The 19,937-nt window shown below is 38.7% G+C and overlaps 2 protein-coding genes across 5 annotated transcripts in view; both read left to right on the top strand.

Annotated features, from left to right (window-relative positions):
• The window catches only part of LOC121811854, a 25,334-nt gene extending 19,987 nt beyond the window's left edge, over positions 1 to 5,347 (top strand). Inside the window, exons 3-10 of the mRNA XM_042216905.1 lie at positions 712 to 942; positions 1,037 to 1,123; positions 1,311 to 1,523; positions 1,626 to 1,967; positions 2,496 to 2,841; positions 2,925 to 2,982; positions 4,176 to 4,320; positions 5,113 to 5,347. Of these exons, the coding sequence (XP_042072839.1) occupies positions 712 to 942; positions 1,037 to 1,123; positions 1,311 to 1,523; positions 1,626 to 1,967; positions 2,496 to 2,841; positions 2,925 to 2,982; positions 4,176 to 4,313 (1,415 nt within the window). The 3' untranslated portion in view covers positions 4,314 to 4,320; positions 5,113 to 5,347. The remainder of the gene's footprint in view (positions 1 to 711; positions 943 to 1,036; positions 1,124 to 1,310; positions 1,524 to 1,625; positions 1,968 to 2,495; positions 2,842 to 2,924; positions 2,983 to 4,175; positions 4,321 to 5,112) is intronic.
• Positions 5,348 to 6,773: 1,426 nt separating this feature from the next.
• On the top strand, positions 6,774 to 16,779 carry LOC102303970. Of its 4 annotated transcripts, XM_042216909.1 has the most exons (10): positions 6,774 to 7,121; positions 8,207 to 8,324; positions 9,470 to 9,775; positions 9,850 to 10,083; positions 10,173 to 10,277; positions 10,464 to 10,676; positions 10,779 to 11,120; positions 15,367 to 15,712; positions 15,790 to 15,847; positions 15,947 to 16,779. In XM_042216909.1, exons 3-10 carry the CDS (start codon positions 9,640 to 9,642, stop codon positions 16,187 to 16,189), a joined length of 1,677 nt encoding a protein of 558 aa, XP_042072843.1. In that variant the 5' UTR covers positions 6,774 to 7,121; positions 8,207 to 8,324; positions 9,470 to 9,639; the 3' UTR covers positions 16,190 to 16,779. The 4 variants fall into 4 exon arrangements, with proteins under 4 accessions (XP_042072843.1, XP_042072841.1, XP_005952213.1 ...); XM_042216907.1 differs by having other exon boundaries at positions 8,207 to 9,775; XM_005952151.3 differs by lacking the exon at positions 6,774 to 7,121 and having other exon boundaries at positions 8,122 to 8,349.
• The last annotated feature ends 3,158 nt before the right edge of the window (positions 16,780 to 19,937 follow it).

The following is a 19,937-nucleotide window of genomic DNA, read 5'->3' as shown; positions in this document are numbered from 1 at the left end:
GACGAATTCCAAAATACACTTTGTGTTGTAAATAATGTGGGAAATGATTGCATGTAATTTCTCATGCCTAAAGACACAGCATACACGTACATGAAGAGGAAGATACATGTACAGGAAGTTAAGTTTCACTGTGCAATGTGTTAAACTGAATATGAAACTGTCACTCTGTCGTCATTTTAATCCTTTGCTTTGATAAAGAGAAGTTAACCCAGCAAGGTGAGGTGGTTAGTTTGTCTTTCTAATGTCTGAGTGTTTTTTACATTTACTCTTAACTTTAAATGTCAGCGAACAGCAACAATCACAGCTGATCTGTTCACTAATGAAAGTTTGTGTTAAAGGTGTTAATGGAGGAGAAACCAGGATCTGTGCTCTCAAAGGTTCATCAGTGGATCTGCACTGCTCACATCAACATCTGACCTCAAGCAGCAAATGGTTCACTTAGAACTTGAATGGTATAAGTATGTAGAGTGAGCTCTCTGTGGATGGACAACGTGTAACGTACAACATGTCTGAAGAGAAAAAGCAACTTTAACCATCAATGATCTAAGAGAGAGTGATGCAAACGCTTACTGCTGTATGAAGACTACAGACAGTCCAGGACCTGTTCTCAGAACAATTACTCTTCAAGTTGTTGCAGGTACAGTGACTTTTACTCATTTATATACTTTCAAATGACATCATTGTATAAGTTGTTCTCCATCATCCTCTCAGAGCTGCAGGTAAAGGTGATTCCTGCCACAGAGGGACAGACAGTAACACTGATGTGCAGCAGCAGCTGTCCTCTGACTGAAAAGCCTGCAGCCTACATCTGGTACAAGAACAGAGAGTTTCTCTATGAGGACTGGTCTCCCTGGTACCAAGAGCTGCTCAGCAGTGAGGAAGCAGTCACATACTCCTGTGCTGTCAAAGGCTACGAGCATCTCAGAGCCCCTCGAAGTCTCTGTGGGTGAGTCATGATGTTTATTGTTCTACAAAACAAACACGAATGAGTCACACAGTGAATCATTTAATCAAGTATTATTACTTTGTTGTACAGATTCCCTCACAGAGACCTGCTTCAGTGTGACCTATGCTAAGGGATGTCTTACAGAGCCAGTGATGAGGTCCATCACATATCCCAGAGGTGAAGCTTTAAACAAATTACAAATATCTTCCATCAAACCTCTATATTAGTTTTTCAATTCTATTTTCCTTTTAAATAATGAGCTAAATATTACCTTTGTTAATAAATCTAGTAGCAGGCATTCTAAAAACAGAAATAAATTTTATACATTATTGTGTCTTATGAAAACTTTTTAATCATCTTTCAGAGGTTCGTGTTCAAAAAACCTCCTACACATCAGATAGTGTCACACTGACCTGTAACAGCACCTGTAAGCTGTTTGACCCTGAAACTGCCTACATGAGCTGCAGAAACACAACCAGAAACTACAAGAATCAACAATGTTTAACTCACAACAATTCAACATACAGGTTCTCTTGTGCTGTAAAAAAACACAAGTACCTTGAGTCTGCAGAAGTCTGTGAGTAATTCACAACTCATTTTTTTCTGTCAGTTAACTATAGACAAAAGTTTCAGCATACAGACCATTCAAACAACTCTAAATCTTCCATCTATATTTCAGGTGTTCGGGATAAAAACTGCCGGAGAGTGAATTATGTCAGCAGGAGAATCTGTGCTCTGGAAGGATCTTCAGTCAACATCACAAGTGAATACTCACATCCTGATAACAGGAAGCCAGAGTTTAAATGTTGGAGTAAAAAATGGAGAAAAGATAAAGTGGAAGTTGAAGAGCTGATTGAGGCTGCAGGTGGTGTGGAGTATCAGGACAACATGAAGAACCAACACATCCTGACCATCAACAACCTGAAGAAGAATGACTCAGGAGGATACACATTCAGATTCAAGAGAGATCATGAAAGATGGAGACAGTCTGATCTGCCTGGAGTCTTTTTGATTGTCACAGGTAAATCTAAACTCCTCACTCAGCAGACTTTACTTATTAATGTCTGAACAGGAGCAGAGGTGGAAGAAATATTCAAATGTTGTGAATATAGTATCAGCACACTGTAACACCTTGAAAGTATTTACATGTTTTCAAGAAATCAACTTCAATAAATAAAAAGGTTTTCCCCATCTGTGCTTAGCTAATTTTGACAGTTTTATGCACAGATTGTTTGGTATTTCAAACTGGAGTTCCTTAAATCATAATAATCATTTGTAGTTTGATAAATATTGAAGAGTAAAAAGTATAATCATTTGAGATGGTGGAATATAAAGTTACACAAAACTGAAAGCAAAAGTACCTTGAATTTGTACTTAAGTACTGCTTTAATAAATAAATACTTTTCATCACTGGAGAAAAGGATTGTGTAAACCCGAGAGGTTTTTTGGTTCTTGTACCAAGGAGGTTTTGTAGTAAAGTCATAAAACCATCTTTCATGTCTAAGCCACACAAGAGATTTTTTGTTTTTGACCAATGTTCCTCTTCCAGAGCTGAGAGTGAAGATGAGTCCTTCTGCAGTGGTGACAGAGGGTCAGAGAGTCACACTGACCTGCAGTACCAGCTGTCCTCTGACTGACAACACAAACTACATTTGGTACTTGAACAGTCGACCTCTGACCCCGAGAGAGAACCAGAACAAACATCTGATCCTAGACCCAGTCAGCAGGGAGGATGCAGGAAGCTACTCCTGTGCTGTGAAAACCAACAAAGATATCAGCTCTGCTCCAAAGACTCTCACTGTCCAAAGTATCACAGGAACATGGACACCAGCAGCTGCAGGAGTTTCTGCAGCTCTGCTGGTTTTAATACTTCTCACTGTCTGCTGGTGTGTTAGGTAAACATATGTTTTCTTTCAAATTGATCCTGTTATTTTTAATGTCATGTTTCTTGACTTTTTCATTAATTTTTATGAATCAGGAAAACGAGGACTTTCAGTCAACCTCCAAGAAGGGAAACTTCACACAACGAACAGCAGGTACTAACAGGATTCAAACAAGAACAACTTGTCATCTGTCCTATTACTGTTTATTTGAATGATCATTTTTTCTCCATCAGGAAAAAAATGTTTGCGTGTGTGTGTGTGTGTGTGTGTGTGTATTGATCACACTGTACAGTATTTTAGTATTAAAGCCAATCAATTAATGTGTCAGTATTTAGCAGTGTGATCAGAACTGCTGCATAGCATTTGAAGACAGGAAAACAAAATGTTGGTTAAAAAAAAAAAAGCAGAGGTAAAAATTGATCAGGCTTATCAATTAAAGTTAAGAATTGATCAAGAAACTATCATATAAAGAAAATAATTACCTTATAAACATAATTCAATGATAATACTTTGTCTATGTGCAAATTTGAAATAAGGTCTACAAGTAGAAACAGGTGCTCTGTTTTATTATCACATACTGTATAAATAGTTACAAGCGTCAATATTCCTGGCAAGTGTCTTAAAATTGTTTGCAGCCAACAGTCAAAAGTCAAAAAATAAAGAGTCCTCTAAAAATCTGTATTCTTACTGATCCTTCTCAGGGAAATGCAAAGACTTTAGAGGCTCTTTAAAAACTTTAGACCGTACTTCTATCAAAGGAAATGTCCTAAAATAGTGATGCTATTTTCTTGACAAATGATTGTTTAGCCTGATGACTTCATACCTGCTGATGTCTAATCAAGAACAAAACCTGCTCCTGAGGTGGTTATGGTCATAGTGCCTTTAAGAATCATGATTACTGATGAGCATCAGTAACAAAGATTCTTCAATGCAACTTTATCCTTTGATTTTCTTTTCCTGTCGAGTACAACTATTTGATTGTTTTTTAAGCATTGATATATCACTATAAGACAAGACATTTACACTAACCTGTTTATCATTGTATGACATTTAATAGAAACTTTACATTAACAGTTCTTACAACACAGTAGATTCATATCAGTCTCATATGTCGGTTTTGTAACTGACTGGATATTAAACAGTAGTGATATAACTGATGGGAAACATCAGCTCTCTCTGAATTCAATGGCATGAAAACCTGTGATTTAAATAGTTTTTTAATAAGCCAATGAACCAACCTTTATCAGCTCAGACCTACAAACAGATATTTTATAATATTCTGATAGAACAATGAAATGTTTAATGCAGTTTAATATGAATTTATAATAACTGTCTCGTCTCCTCAGATGAACCCTGACCTCATGTATGAAAACATCTCAACTCAGTCAGCAGAGCAGGATGATCATCACTACAGCAGACTGCACTTCAATGACAACCACACAGCTGATCTCTACTCCACCATCAACCCACTGCCTGCTCACTAAAGAAAAGGTTGTTGCCATGGTGATTTAAAGGAACCGTTTCCCCTTAAGGTTTTTGTGTCTAAAATGAGTTCAGTACCATAGCAGAGACATCAAAGCTGCTTCATCTGTCAGTGTTTGTACTCTCTGTACTGGAACATAAAATACAGAAAGGAATAACAGAAATACAGAAATGCCTGAGCTTTCCCATTCAAACATGTCTGATAACGAAATACATGTGTTAAAAATTCCTGTGAAACATAACTCAAGACAAAAAAATAGGACAACTTTATAAAAAAGAAGTGTGTTCTTGCTTTTTTTTTTACTATCTTTTGGCTGATTTGCACTTTTAAATGTAAAACTAGCTGTTTCTGGCAGAAATGAAAACACGCTATCATGTCTGCAGGAACTTATTTTATTTAATTTTTGGGGGGGGGGGGGGAAAAACATAATGAAATGTGGTCATATCACATGTTTAAATCCAGAGAATGTTGATAAGTAGTACAAAACAAAAACCTCAAAGGTAAAATCAGTATGAAGTGGAAAAACCACCTGCAATACATCAATTCTTCACTAGAGGGCTCATCTTCGAGAGAGAAAAAAAGATAAATGAGGAAGTGATGATGTTAAAGCTAAATGCAGTTTGTCTGCAGCCACACTCACACAAGTTGGTCATTCCTGTTAGACAGAAGTTGATTTCTGACATTTATTCATAGTTTTGATATTTTCTAATCTCTGATGAGTTTTAAGAAATATGTTCTACCAGTAATCAGCCATTTATCATAATAATGTTAATCAACATACAACCTTCTTTCTCATTTAGACTAAAAACATATAGCAGCCATGATGGTGACCAAAGCTGGAGGCTTGTTTTTGGGTTTCATTCTGTGTCTTTCAGGTAAAAATAATTTGTTTCTCTTCCTCCTGAAGATGTTGCTGGAATTCTGTATCTTCAATGTAAATGCAAAAGTTATGAAATTATTTTAGAAAACAGGAAGTTTACTGTTGTTTTCACCTGTTGTTTCTCTTCCTGCTATGTTCTCTCAATTGTATTAAAGTACCAGATTCTAATCCTTAACAGTAATGTTTATTATTCAAATGTTGTGTTAAAGGTGTTCTGGGAAAACAAAACAGAATATGTGCCTTGAAAGGTTCATCAGTGAATCTGTCCTGCTCAGATCAACAAGCCACTGCAAGAAATAAAGTGATCCTATAATGTACAGCATCATGGGAGCAGAGAGGAACGGCACTCTAACAGTCTAACATAGAGCAGTGAAGTTTTTACCTGCTGCAGAGAAACTGCTGACAAATCACAAAACTGTCAGCAAAGCAGATTTTATGTGTTGCAGGTACAATGGTTTTACCAACTAACAAAATAATGACTTTAATAATCAGTATGTGAATGTTATTTATTTATATTTCACTGAGCTGCAGGTAAAGGGGATTCCTGCCAAAGAGATCGATCCCTGACCCTGTGTTTTCTGACGGACCCTCTGACCTTTGTGTGGTACGAGAAAAGAAAGGAAACTACACAGTTGTTTACGTGTATTTTTGCTAGAGATTAGAGGATCTCCTTTTTTCTCATCCATTTGAGTCTCCCACAACATGTCCACCAGGACTGGTCCTCCTGAGACAGCTGGGGACTCAGTCTGCACACAGTGTAATAGAAACACCTTTAAAGAGAAACACACCTTAAAGATGGCCAAATCAAAGTAAATAAACAACACTGCTCCTAAAAAAATATTTAAGAAATACTAATTATTTTTATGTGTGTTTTTACGTATGTAATCTACATTTTTTTTAAGGGGAAATTTGGCCACGCTGCAGTCTGTGATCAGCTGTGATCCAATGGAAATGATGAGGGATTTTTTTTTTATCAAAGTGTGAAACCTGGGATCCCCCATGTTTCCAGACTTAATAAAAAGAAACTCAAAAGCTTACCTTTACATGTACACCTGACCGTCTCTCCCCTGCAACGGTGGTTTCTTGCTTCTGCTATGATTACTGTGCTACTCACTCGTTTATCCAATCTGTTACTGCCATCTACTGGCGGAACTTGATATTGCATCACCGCTACATCAGGCGATTGCAAACGTTTTTAAAGGTGCAGTCAGTCGTTTGTTTGTTTTTTACAGAAAAAAGGAAGAAAATTGTTCTCATAAATATACAATCATAAATATGTTAGTGTGTAATTATTTCTTTCAGAAAATGATTAATTCTCATAAACTTTGAAATGAACCATTAAAAATATATTGAAGTGGGTAACAGTTTGTGTAATCTGACACATCTACAGTACAGTAGCACATTGTAGTACTATGTTAATTTTTAGGCTGTAGTTGCAGTGTTTTGATTTAAATATTGTATGAGGTGCTGAGCCACTTTTACATATATCGATACTTAGTGTCAGTTGTAATCTACTATATAGGTTTGTAATGTACAGTACACTCAGTTTCTTAAAATCAACAATATACTTTATATTTAAGTAATGTAAAATATATTTTTGTTTCTTCATGTTATTAATAATTATAAAATGGATAAGAATGTTGTTAAAACTATCCAGAAGTGAATTTACGCTGCTGTGTTATAAAAGTCCTAATTAGGGGGTTTCCTTCTAAAAACCATCATGAATGAGGAAGTGTTAATTGTGTTAAAGCTGCATGCGGTTTATCTTTAGGCCCACTGACATTAGTTCTGTTTTCAGCCTTTCCTGTGAGAATATTCAGCTGTAAAGACTCATACAATCAACTTTTTGATTAGTGATTGATTGTATGTCAGTCATGGTGTTGGCAGAAGTTGGATTTTTCTTTTTGGGTTTCATTCTTTACCTCTCAGGTAGGAATTACTATTTCTTCTTCTTATGATGACTGAAGACTGAAAAAAAATGTTTCAATAGTAGAAAATTTCTGGAAAGTTATTAAAGGGTGTAAGAAAACATGTGATTCACTGTTAAGTAAGAGGATGTTAAGCTCTTGAAATGTATCAAAGTCTGGTGCAATTTTACCATCATTGAATGGATGGCACAGAGTAGAAAGGTGTGTAAACAAGATACATTTGCACACATTTGCTAATGAATGTTCTGTTAAAGCATTTCAGGGAAAACTAAACAGCAACCAAACAGGAATCTTTGCCAAGGTGAGCTGTGTGATGAGCAGGGGTAGGACCCAAACCCAGGACTCAGAGATGGAATAGTTAACTGAAAGTGGCAGCTTTATTGGTTGAGAAAGCAAACTAAAAACTAGGAAAAGTACAAAGAAACACCAAACAAAGCATAAAAAAGATAAACTACAAATAAAGACTCTGTTGTCTATAGAACTCATGACTAGATGTAAACAAGAGACCACACACACCTCACTAAACACCGTGCTAATCTGGAGGACACGATGAGAGACAGGGGAACGGTGAAGAGTTAAATACTTGCATGATAACAAGGCGATCGGAAACAGGAGGGCACACTGCTGGAACAAATCAAAAATAATGAAACAGAGCAAGTGAAAGGGGACACAATGGATACAGGACAAGAGACTATCAGCCTGTTTAATAGCATTTAGCTGGTTATGGTTTTCTCATTCAATCTTGTGTCTGTGTCTTGTCTGTATGTTTGAGTCTGTGTCTCGGTGTTAGTCATTTCCTGTTTTTTATAGTCTCTTGTCTTTTGTATTTAGTTCTACTTGTTTGGCTAATCTGCAGTGATTTCACTCACTTGTGTGTCGTTCTCCCCAGATATCTTCCCTGTCTCCCTAATTATCCTTCTATGTGTGTATTTGTGGTCTCTGTCCCTGCATAAATTGTTGTAATCCATACTTTCTTACTAGAGGTGTGCTCTGTCTAAAAAGGAGGAAGTGATGTAATGCTGTTAAAGCTGCAAAGAGTTTATCTTTAGGTGCAGTGATGTTCACAATTGTCCGTTCTGTTTTCAGCCTTTCCTGCGAGCACACTCAGCTGTAAAGATCTTTTCAAGATTCAAACAACCAACTTTCAGACTAGAAGCTGAAATCTACAGCAATCATGATCTTGGCAGAAGCTGGATTTTTTGGGGTGGGTTTCATTCTGTGTCTCTCAGGTAGGAATGACTCTTTGCCCTCCTTATGATAACTAAAGACTATAAAAATGTTTCAAGTGTAGAAAAACTTACAAAGGTTATTAAAAAATGTTAGAAAACATGAGATTCACTGTTAGGCAGCAGGAGTTCTGCTTTGAAGAGCTCCTGAAGTGCACAAAAGGACAATAATATCATCACTGAATGACTGGAACAGAGTAGAAACATGTCTAAACAGATGTTTGTAATGAATGTTGTGTTAATCCACTGAAGGGAAGCTGAACAGCAACCATGCAGGACTCTTCACACTTGAACTCTTAAAAGCCATGAAAATATAAAGAAATCAGAAGTTGGGTTTTTTTTTTCAGCTCACAGAATGAATATTTTGTCATTAGAACATCATTAATGGAACAATCCACTCTCAGCCCAGATGGAGGTTTAAAAAGAGTAAAACCAACAGAAAACAGCTGTTAAAATCAGTTTAAAGCCCCTGAAACACAACACAAGAACTACAAATTCCCATGAAACAGTGCTTGGTACTGCTGTCTTTGAAATATCATGATCCTTTACACTGATACAAAGAGCAGCTGCAGCTTGACACCAGAGTAAGGTTTACATCATTACAGCTGTTCATGCTCACGAAGCATCAGTCTGGAGATTCTTTGACACCACAGACGTGTTTCCATCATAAACCAGAAACAGAAAATCGTTTTAACACCTCTGCAGCTTTCTGCTCTCACAAAAGGAAAAAATAAAGCTTGAACTTGAATATGTGACTAAAGACAACAGCATGCTGTAGAGACAACACAAAGTACTAAAATACACTTTGTGTTGTAAATAATGTGGGAAATGATTGCATGTAATTTCTCATGCCTAAAGACACAGCATACACGTACATGAAGAGGAAGATACATGTACAGGAAGTTAAGTTTCACTGTGCAATGTGTTAAACTGAATATGAAACTGTCACTCTGTCGTCATTTTAATCCTTTGCTTTGATAAAGAGAAGTTAACCCAGCAAGGTGAGGTGGTTAGTTTGTCTTTCTAATGTCTGAGTTTTTTTTACATTTACTCTTAACTTTAAATGTCAGCGAACAGCAACAATCACAGCTGATCTGTTCACTAATGAAAGTTTGTGTTAAAGGTGTTAATGGAGGAGAAACCAGGATCTGTGCTCTCAAAGGTTCATCAGTGGATCTGCACTGCTCACATCAACATCTGACCTCAAGCAGCAAATGGTTCACTATAGACTGGGATGGTTATAAGTATGTTCAGAGTGAGCTCTCTGTGGATGGACCACGTGTAACATACAACATGTCTGAAGAGAAAAAGTCAACTTTAACCATCAATGATCTAAGAGAGAGTGATGCAAACGCTTACTGCTGTATGAAGACTGCAGACAGACCAGGAAACTGTTCACTCAGTAACATTACTCTTCAAGTTGTTGCAGGTACAGTGACTTTTACTCATTAATAACTTTCCAAATGACATCATTGTATAAGTTGTTCTCCATCTTCCTCTCAGAGCTGCAGGTAAAGGTGATTCCTGCCACAGAGGGACAGACAGTAACACTGATGTGCAGCAGCAGCTGTCCTCTGACTGAAAAGCCTGCAGCCTACATCTGGTATAAGAACAGAGAGTTTCTCTATGAGGACTGGTCTCCCTGGTACCAAGAGCTGCTCAGCAGTGAGGAAGCAGTCACATACTCCTGTGCTGTCAAAGGCTACGAGCATCTCAGAGCCCCTGAAGTCTCTGTGGGTGAGACATGATGTTTATTGTTCAACAAAACAAACAGAATGACTCACACAGTGAATCATTTTAATCAATATTATTACTTTGTTGTACAGATTCCCTCACAGAGACCTGCTTCAGTGTGACCTATGCTAAAGGGAGAATGTGTTCTTACAGGAAGACATCAGTAGATGAGCTGTGCTCCATCACATATCCCAGAGGTGAAGCTTCAACAAATAAGCAAATATCTTCCATCAAACCTCTATATTAGTTTAATGTCATTTTCCTTATATAAGATAAGGCTAAATATTACCTTTGTTAATAAATCTAGTAGCAGGCATTCTAAAAACAGAAATAAAATTTTATACATTATTGTGTCTTATGAAAACTTTTTAATCATCTTTCAGAGGTTCGTGTTCAAAAAACCTCCTACACATCAGATAGTGTCACACTGACCTGTAACAGCACCTGTAAGCTGTTTGACCCTGAAACTGCCTACATTAGCTGCAGAAACAAAAGCAGAAACTACAAGAATCAACAATGTTTAACTCACAACAATTCAACATACAAGTTCTCTTGTGCTGTAAAAAACCACAAGTACCTTGAGTCTGCAGAAGTCTGTGAGTAATTCACAACTCATTTTTTTCTGTCAGTTAACTATAGACAAAAGTTTCAGCATACAGACCATTCAAACAACTCTAAATCGTCCATCTATATTTCAGGTGTTCGGGATAAAAACTGCCGGATTAGGAATTATGTCAGCAGGAGAATCTGTGCTCTGGAAGGATCTTCAGTCAACATCACATGTGAATACTCACATCCTGATAACATGAAGCCAGAGTTTAAGTGTTGGAGTAAAAAATGGAGAAAAGATAAAGTGGAAGTTGAAGAGCTGATTGAGGCTGCAGGTGGTGTGGAGTATCAGGACAACATGAAGAACCAACACATCCTGACCATCAACAACCTGAAGAAGAATGACTCAGGAGGATACACATTCAGATTCAACAAAGATCATGAAAGATGGAGACAGTCTGATCTGCCTGGAGTCTTTTTGATTGTCACAGGTAAATCTTAATTTCTTACTCAGCAGACTTTACTTAGAGGTTTAAGAACTGTTCAGATCATTTAATAGCGAGAAAATATCAGCCATAACGCCATGACAACAAGTAAGAGTCCTGTATTTAAAAACGTCAAAATATTCAGACTTTTTAAGAAATTTATTTATCAGAATCTGAAGTACTCATTGTGTCAGTGTTTTATATTTACAGGTGATACAGTCATGTGTTCGATTCTCAGCTGTGTTTCAGGTTCAGTTTATTTTAAATAATCTACTTGTGGACTGTTTTAGTTGAATCTACATAAATCACATTCTTTAAGATCATCACTTCAAATGCTGACATCCTCTCACAACCATGTATCTCTGAATATTAGACTTTAAATGAACTCAGAAAAACTGCCTGTTTTCAGATTGTAGCAATTTTCCACATAATCCAGAAGACTTTTTTTATGCCTTACAGATCTACATACTTCAACTATCAAAATTTAAAGTGCTAATATACAAAAAGAAAAAGGGGATTATCTTCCAAGTTTTTTTCTGCACATGAAAATGTATATGTAAACTTAACATACAAAGTAAAGAAATTTGTGTTTGGTTGATTGTTTCTTTGCTGTAACAATGCTTCTTGGCAAAACATTTTCTACTGTTGGAAAGCTTGTTCATTTCACCTGAAATCTAGCCACACTGGTAATGAAAATGGATTTGTTGGTTGAGCAGAACAGTTGCGTATGTGGGCTACACCCATGAACAGCAGTTGTCAAACAGTTTATTCTCCTGTTGATTCTCCTTTAATGTTTTTTGTTGGCTTGGATGAAGTAAGAACAAACAAGACAAGCATATGGAAGAACCAGACACAATCAAACCAGCCTTTCACTTCCTCCTCATACTGATCACACACTGCTGTGGGATGATATCCACAGCCAGTCAGCCAGCTTTGCCACACTTTAAACCTATGATTCAACTATCATTGGCAGAATCTAGACTCATATTGTGCAAACCTTTATTGCAAATCTGTGAAAGACAGCATAGCGGTCTTATGTGCTGAGGAGGCGAGGAAACTGTGTTCTTGCGTTGTTGTATTCTTGGGCTGGGTTAGCCCTAACACCAGCTTGAAGTTGTCCTATGGCACTGGCCCTTTCCGAATCAGTCAAACATGCTATGCTTAGAGCAGACACTGACTGTTAGCTGTAGCAGCGTCCATGCTAACAGGTGCAGCTAATCAGGCCCCAATCAGGCACACGATTGTCAGCTGCTGGGATACCAGGAGCCCAAAACAAGAGACAACATCAGAATAAGCTGTAGGGCGTGGGTGTCCAACTCCAGTCCTGGAGAGCTACTGTCCTGCAGCTTTTGGATGGATCCTTGTTCCGACACACCTGAATCAAACTTGATGGCATGCCGAAGAGGTAATCCAACTATTTGACTCAGCTGTGTTGGAGTAGGGATGCATCTAAAACCTGCAGGGACACCGGCCCTTGAGGCCTGGAGTTGGACACCCATGCTGTAGGGCATTCCAGAGTGGGCAAGTGTTTTTTTTTATGCGTTTAACCCACATACTCAACTCTGCTGTTTAAATCAATAAAACGTTTTACTTGCAAACATATCACTATTTGATGGTAAAAAATGCAGGCTTTTTTTTTTATAAGATTTATTGCCACAAAGAATTGTTACAACAAAGAAATTATAAATCAAAAACTAATTTCCTACTTTTTTACGTAACCACTGTGGTCTTCAGGACTTTCAGATATAAAAAGTATATTTATGTGGATTCACCTCTGTTTGCACCATTTTGTTATGAGCTGTTGCGTCTGTGGATGCCAAAGAGAGAACTTTCATAATAATGGCTGGACACTGAGCTGACTCTACCTGCCTCCCGCATGTAGCACAAGCGATTACTAGTATAAGGCTGTAGAATTTGAATTTATAAAGCAAATTACAAAAACTGTTAATACTTCCAAGAACCATTGAGCAAGGCATATTACTTGATAGATGCTATTAGGAATGCTTTTAAAAGGCATCAACAGCACAGACGCAGTGGATATCATTCACAGAACAAAGTTTTCAACCAGGCTGTAAACATTTTTATTTCTGCTGTTAGATTGATGTAATTTGACATTTTCATATGTTTTAAATGAAACAAAATTAAATGTTCACACTTCAGATGTTTTGGTAAATCCAATTGTTTATTTAATGGGTTGATCGTAATTATTTATGGGTAAGATGTTATAATACCCTGGTTCACTCAGTGATTACTCCGTCTCATAAAAATCTTCTTTAATTCAGTTCAATTCAATCCAACAGTATTTACATACAAATGAACTGAACTAAAGAAAAAACCCAATAATCCCCTATGAGCAAGCACTTGGCGACAGTGGGGAGGAAAAACTACCTTTCAAAAGGTAGAAACCTCCGGCAGAACCAGGCTCAGGGAGGGGCGGCCATCTGCCGCGACCGGTTGGGGGGTGGAGCCGATGACAAAGTTATACACAACTCAATATTAAAGCAAATATTATGTGCACGGTGGCACGGTGGTGATCACTGTTGCCGCACAGCAAGAAAGTCCTGAGTTCAATTCCACCATCAGGGGTCTTTCTGTGTGGAGTTTGCATGTTCCCCCCGTGTTTGCGTGGATTCTTCCGGGTACTCCAGCTTCCTCCCACCATCCAAAGACATGCAGTTTGTGGGGATAGGTTAATTGAGTAATTCAGATTGCCCATAGGTGTGAACGCGAATGGTTGTCTGTTTCTGTGTGTTGACCCTGCGACCGACTGGTGACTTGTCCAGGGTGTACCCCGCCTCTTGCCCTATGACAGCTGGGATAGGCTCCAGCGCTCCCCGCAACCCTGAAAAAGAGAAGCGGATGGATAAATATTAAAGTAAATATGCCTAAAAATGGATGTTTAGGCACTGGAAGTAACTGTTACTATTTAGTTGTAAATTGCTGATATTTTATTAGATGGAGTGAATAGTCTCCAAAACCAGTTGCGCTTCTTTTTCTTTTTTGGTTTTTCTTTTGGCACTTTGTCATCTCGGGCCTCTGGATTTTCTGGTTTGGTAGCGCTGGCCTCCTCTTTTTCTGGCTGATTCTCCTGAAGTGTTGCGTCTTTTTCTGGTTTGATAAACTGACCTCTTTTGGGCTGGAGAATTTTCAGGATTGGCAACCTTGGACTGGTCTTCTTGCTTTTTTTCTTGTCTCTTGCAGAGACAGCAAAGACTCCTGAAATGAGATCTTTTCTTACTCTGTTTGCCTGAGTTGGTTTCAGATTGTTGTATTCTCCTGGTTTTGCTTCTCCATGATTTCCTGGTGGGAAGCTTTGGTTTCAGCTCTTCTTTTAAGTTTTGCGCCTTCAAATCATTTTTTTCACGAAGAGCCTCACTGGTGCTGAGGTTGTCTTTCATCTTAGCGAGCTCACATCGGGCTCTTTGTTCCTGATCTTTGCGCTTTGCAATTTCCTCTTCAAGAGTCTTTTGAGTTTTGAGGAGCTGCTCACGGAGTTGTTCGATCTCTTCTTGCTGTTTTTTACACTGGACCTCCAACTAAGCTTCTCGATCGGTTTTCACGTCTGTAGAGTCTGTGTGTGGAGCTTCTGCAGTTTGTGTTGAAGCGTCCACACTCAGCTCCGCAGCTGTGTTGCTGTCTTCAACAGGAGCTTCACTCACCTCAGGTGTTGTTGTGTCCTCGGATCTATGTTTCTGCAAGCCTGTTCCAGTTCTTCAAGAATGGTTTTTTTCAGCATTTTCTCTGCAGGACTGTAGCTGCAGGCGAAGCCAATTGTGGTGGGGTGTGGTGGCGGTGCCGTGCATGGAGGGCAGACGCACCTGCACAGCATCCTTAATCACGCTCGCCGAGTTAAAACCACGGGGACTCATGAGTTGGGGTGTGTTGTGGTGTGATGCAAGTCAATAATGGCTTAATACTGTGACCTGTGGACTCGCCGTGCCTTATTCACACACCACCAATTATTCTGTGTTTTAGCCGCAGCAGCTTTGTGGTTTGCAGCTGTCATTTTGTAAAGATTGGTTTTGCACATGCAGGTGGCATCTCAGCGCACCCAGTTCATCAGCGTCATTATATGGACGACTGCCATCGTTTGGTATTAAGTGAGGTTTAGGCTGTGGTTGAGACGGCCCATCATTGGTTCTAAGGTCAGGATTGGGCTGATGTTGCACAGGCCCTTGATTTGGTAAAAACTGTGGATTTTACCATTGTTCCCCAACAATACTTTACAACACTGCCAATGTTCTTCTTTCAGAGCTGAGAGTGAAGATGAGTCCTTCTGCAGTGGTGACAGAGGGTCAGAGAGTCACACTGACCTGCAGTACCAGCTGTCCTCTGACTGACAACACAAACTACATTTGGAACTTGAACAGTCGACCTCTGACCCCGAGAGAGAACCAGAACAAACATCTGATCCTAGACCCAGTCAGCAGGGAGGGTGCAGGAAGCTACTCCTGTGCTGTGAAAAGCAAGAAAGATATCAGCTCTGCTCCAAAGACTCTCACTGTCCAAAGTATCACAGGAACATGGACACCATCAGCTGCAGGAGTTTCTGCAGCTCTGCTGGTTTTAATACTTCTCACTCTCTGCTGGTGTGTTAGGTAAGTGTTGGTTCACAGCAGTACCTTTAATCTCTGCTCTGAAGTCACTAATTTTTCAGTTTATTAACTTCAACCAGGAAAAAGAGAACTTCTGGTCAGTCTCAAACAACTGAAAGGTCTGACCAAATTGAACAGGTAAAGATTAGAGTTTAAAAAAACTCATTTTTGCCAACATACAATAAAAGGAGTCAAGTTTAAAGTGCATTATAATGTAATGCTGTTTGTCTTTATCAGCTCAGTCCTGGTCCTGTGTATGAAAACGTCTCAACACAACCAAAACAGGAGGATGAAGTCCACTACAGCAGAGTCCACTTCAGAAACAAACATGTGGTTCCTCTTTATTCTACCGTACAGTCACATCAGCCCAGACAACAGGAGTGTTCTCATTATGCTGCTGTCAGCATCAGCTCTGATGGAGCATCTGGTGTCACTCCAGCAGACACAGACTTACAGACTTACTCTACTGTGAAAGTTTGAGAGAGATGTCATGGTCAATAACTGCTTATGTCATGGCAGAGTACAACCTGAAGAGGTCACCAGAAACTCAGCCAACCGAATCAGAGGAAAAATATTTACTTGTTGAAAGCTGTTACTGTGAATGATGTGTGCATCGTGCTATTTCTCTGGTCTACATTTATTAGGAGAGTAGAAGTACATTTATTATACTCACTGCCAGAAGAGAGATAAAAGTAACTACAAAAACACTTAAAGGATCTTGATAAGTGTGAATCCACCAAGTACACAAATTTGATCCTTCCTCTGAAGTCTGAGTTTAATTTCCTAATTTCTTTTTCTACCGCAGGACACACCTTCTGTGTCCTTTTTTAACAACATACAAAAACCCCACAATAAATATATCTGTCACTAACTTAATTATGTGATTTTAAGCCATATTGAATATTTGTTGTTGAAAATGCTTTTCATTGTATGCTTATTATCCTAATAGTTGTCTCATAAGCAACGACTTCAGTGCTATTACTGTATAAGTTGCTAATAGGAGATGCACTGTTAGTAAAGTATATTTTCAATTCTTTTGTTGTGGTAAGAGTTTTAAACTTCATTAAAGTAAAAAAAAACTATGATCATCCTGTTTGGTAATGAAATGTTCTTTTGAAGAATTTGGTGGTAATAAACCAAGATGCACATTTAAAACTAACAAGTGTAATTCCACATTAACAATCAATAATCTAACAGAGTAATGAGAGTTTTACTGTTTTAATGAAGCTGCAAATGAGAAAACTGCCACCAAAGCAGAATTCAGCTCAGTCTTGCAGATATAGCAGACTCCACAAATTCATCCCGAGCGATCATTTGGAAGAATTAAAGATAATTTATTGAAAATTAATTAAGCTATTCTGCGATTAGTCTCCAATGACCCATCACAGTAGAACAAAAAGCCAGTGGTGACAGGATTTAAGATAGGACCCAGAGTCTAGATGCTTGTGATGATGAAGATGAAGCTTAGATGGAACTCGAGGTGACTTGGATGAGGTGGAGATGAAGAAGAAGATGGTTGCATGAAAGAGAGTCTGCAAGGGAGAATGACAGAACAGAATTGAGATTTAAAGTGTGAATCTTCATGCTCCATCTACCTGTCACATTGCTCCTGCCACAAAGACTGATAGAGGAAACCTTTCATGCACAACACAATGACTCTTTGCTTGCAACTCATGTGGCTGAGAATTATGATGATCTCTTATCTCAATAGTTTATGTCAACCCTGCACTCCCACTTAACGTACACTAACAAAACATTGTTGTAAAGCACCGTCTATTCTATCATTTTAAATAACCCAGTGCTTATATTATTTGCCTTCTCTCTTCAGATGAACCCAGATCCCATATATGAAAACATCTCTGCTCACCACAGCAGAATGCAGGTTAATATAAACAGTCATTCAAGATGATCTCTCTAACTTCTCTCTAAGTTTTTATGTTGGTTTTCTCTAACTTTTAAATGTTTAAAATGTTCTTTTCTAAATCTGTTGTGTCCCACAAATTAATTTGAGAATTGTAGGACATTACTATGCCAACCATTTTTAGTTTTGTAAATATCGGCTATATTGAGAGGCGTCCATGAATACTTCAGGAAGACGGCCTCTTAGATAAGCTGCTAAAAGAATGCCTCAGGCAGCTGAAGACAGATAGTGATGACAAACAGTCATAGATGACCAAGCCCCTGCATGAGATGTATGGATAGATAAAGGAAGTGGTTCACATCAAGAAATCCCACCAGTGGCTAGAAAAGGCCAGCTTAAAGGACAGCAGAGAGGCTCTGAACTGGCGGCACAAGAACATATGCTCTTTAAACTGTGCAAAGGTGCCCCAGAGACTATCCAGCATATAGTAGCAAGATGTAAAATGCAGGTTCAGACCACACACAAAGAATCACAACCAAATAGGAAGTACACATTTATTTAAGGAGCTTGGAAAGAAAGTGACCTAGACTCCCAAATAAGTTGGTTTTCTGAGGTGCAAGAGCAAAGAAGCCAAATGTGAGTAAAGCAGAAACGACAGCATACACATCAGCATCGCAGGAGCCAAGCTTGTTTAGCACATGCAGAATAAAATCTGGTGTTGAATAAATGGAAACACCAGCCTCTTACAGTTGGACCCTAATCAGCTCAACAGTGTGCAGGTGTGGAACGTCTTCCAGGATTAGCAGACCCCCACAATACTCTGCATCTGCAACAAACACACTACACACTCACATTGACTGATTTGGCCTGCAAAAAGGACCACAACAGAAATAAACAGAACAAAATAAAAACTACCCAAATGCCACTTTAAAACCATGAGTCTTTAGGTGCTTTTTGAGTGAATCCACTCAACTCACAGGTCTTAGGCTGATGGGACAGTGAATTCCAAAGAGAGGGGGCCACATCTGTAAAGGGTCTGTCACCTTTAGTTTGTAGGAATGGACAATAAACCCTGATCAGATGACCTGAGAGTCCTACTGGTGACATATGGCTGCAAAGTCTATTGACACAGATGCTTTACCATACAAAGCCTAAATGTAATATAGAGCCAGTGCAGTGAGATCAGAGGTGTGACATGAGAATGCTTGGAGGAGAATGATTTCAAAAGTCAGCAGCAGCAGAGTTTAACAAGAGGAGCAGCTCATGAAGACTGCAAACTAGCAAAATACAAAACATTCCTTGGTCAATCCTCATTTTCATTTAAAGGCCTCAGATTTGGAACAGTTTATGAAAACCAGAACAGATCCTAGAGTTTCTAAGGCTACGTCCACACATACACGGGTATTTTTGAAAACGCAGATTTCTCTATGCGTTTGCACCGTTCGTCCACACGTAAAACAGAGATTTTTAAAAACTCCGTTTTTGCATTTACGTGTGGACGAGGAAAACAGAGAAAATGCAGCGTCAAAGGTGTGCGCCTTTTTTGACATCACACTGTGCGCCACGTTATTGTTTTGGTGAAATGAATTTCTACAATGGCGGACTTAGAAAAAATACTGCTACTGTTAATTGTACTCTCTGCAGTGTTTAAATACTTACATATACACACACAGTTACTGTCCCTCCACACATAGGACTCAGTTCTACTTCTATGAGCCATCTTAGTTTACTCTTTCCCACCCAGGCTTCTAGACTTCTGATTGGGCAACATTTCTACATGGTTAGGTATCTCCAAAAGTTTATTCTGTTCATCTGGACGTAACGTTTTGTGTGAGAAACGTTTCGTCACTCATCCAGGTGACTTCTTCAGTCTCAGCTGACTGCAGGTTTCCCCAAATCTTATAAACAGTACATTTGCATAATGACTGAAACCAGCCCACTGAAGGAACGATGGGCTGGGTTCGATCCTTGGCTTCCCCAGTCATCGGAGTGTGAATGTGTGTGAATGTTTATTAGTTTGCACTTGAGTTTAGAAGTGCTTGTATGAGTAGGGGAGAATGAGGAATGTTGTATACAGCGCTTTGAGTACTCAGGGTGAGTAGAAAAGGGCTATAAAAAATCAGTCCATTTACCGTTATTTACATTATTTTAATGAACCAAATGTTTGAAGAAGTTCAAAATAAATGCATCAACTGTCTCATCTCCTCAGATTAACCCTGATCTCATGCATGAAATGATCTCAGCTCAGTGAGCAGAGCAGGATGATCATCACTAAATAGCTTCATGTTTATTTAAAGGGACCTTTTCCTGTAAATGTTTTGTGTCTAAAATAATTTCAGTATCATAACAGAGACACCACAGCTGTCT

Source organism: Haplochromis burtoni, unplaced genomic scaffold (assembly GCF_018398535.1).
Source record: "Haplochromis burtoni strain Fernald_Lab_line unplaced genomic scaffold, NCSU_Asbu1 Contig_1338, whole genome shotgun sequence".
NCBI lineage: Eukaryota > Metazoa > Chordata > Actinopteri > Cichliformes > Cichlidae > Haplochromis > Haplochromis burtoni.
This window is presented reverse-complemented; position numbering and strand designations above follow the sequence as displayed.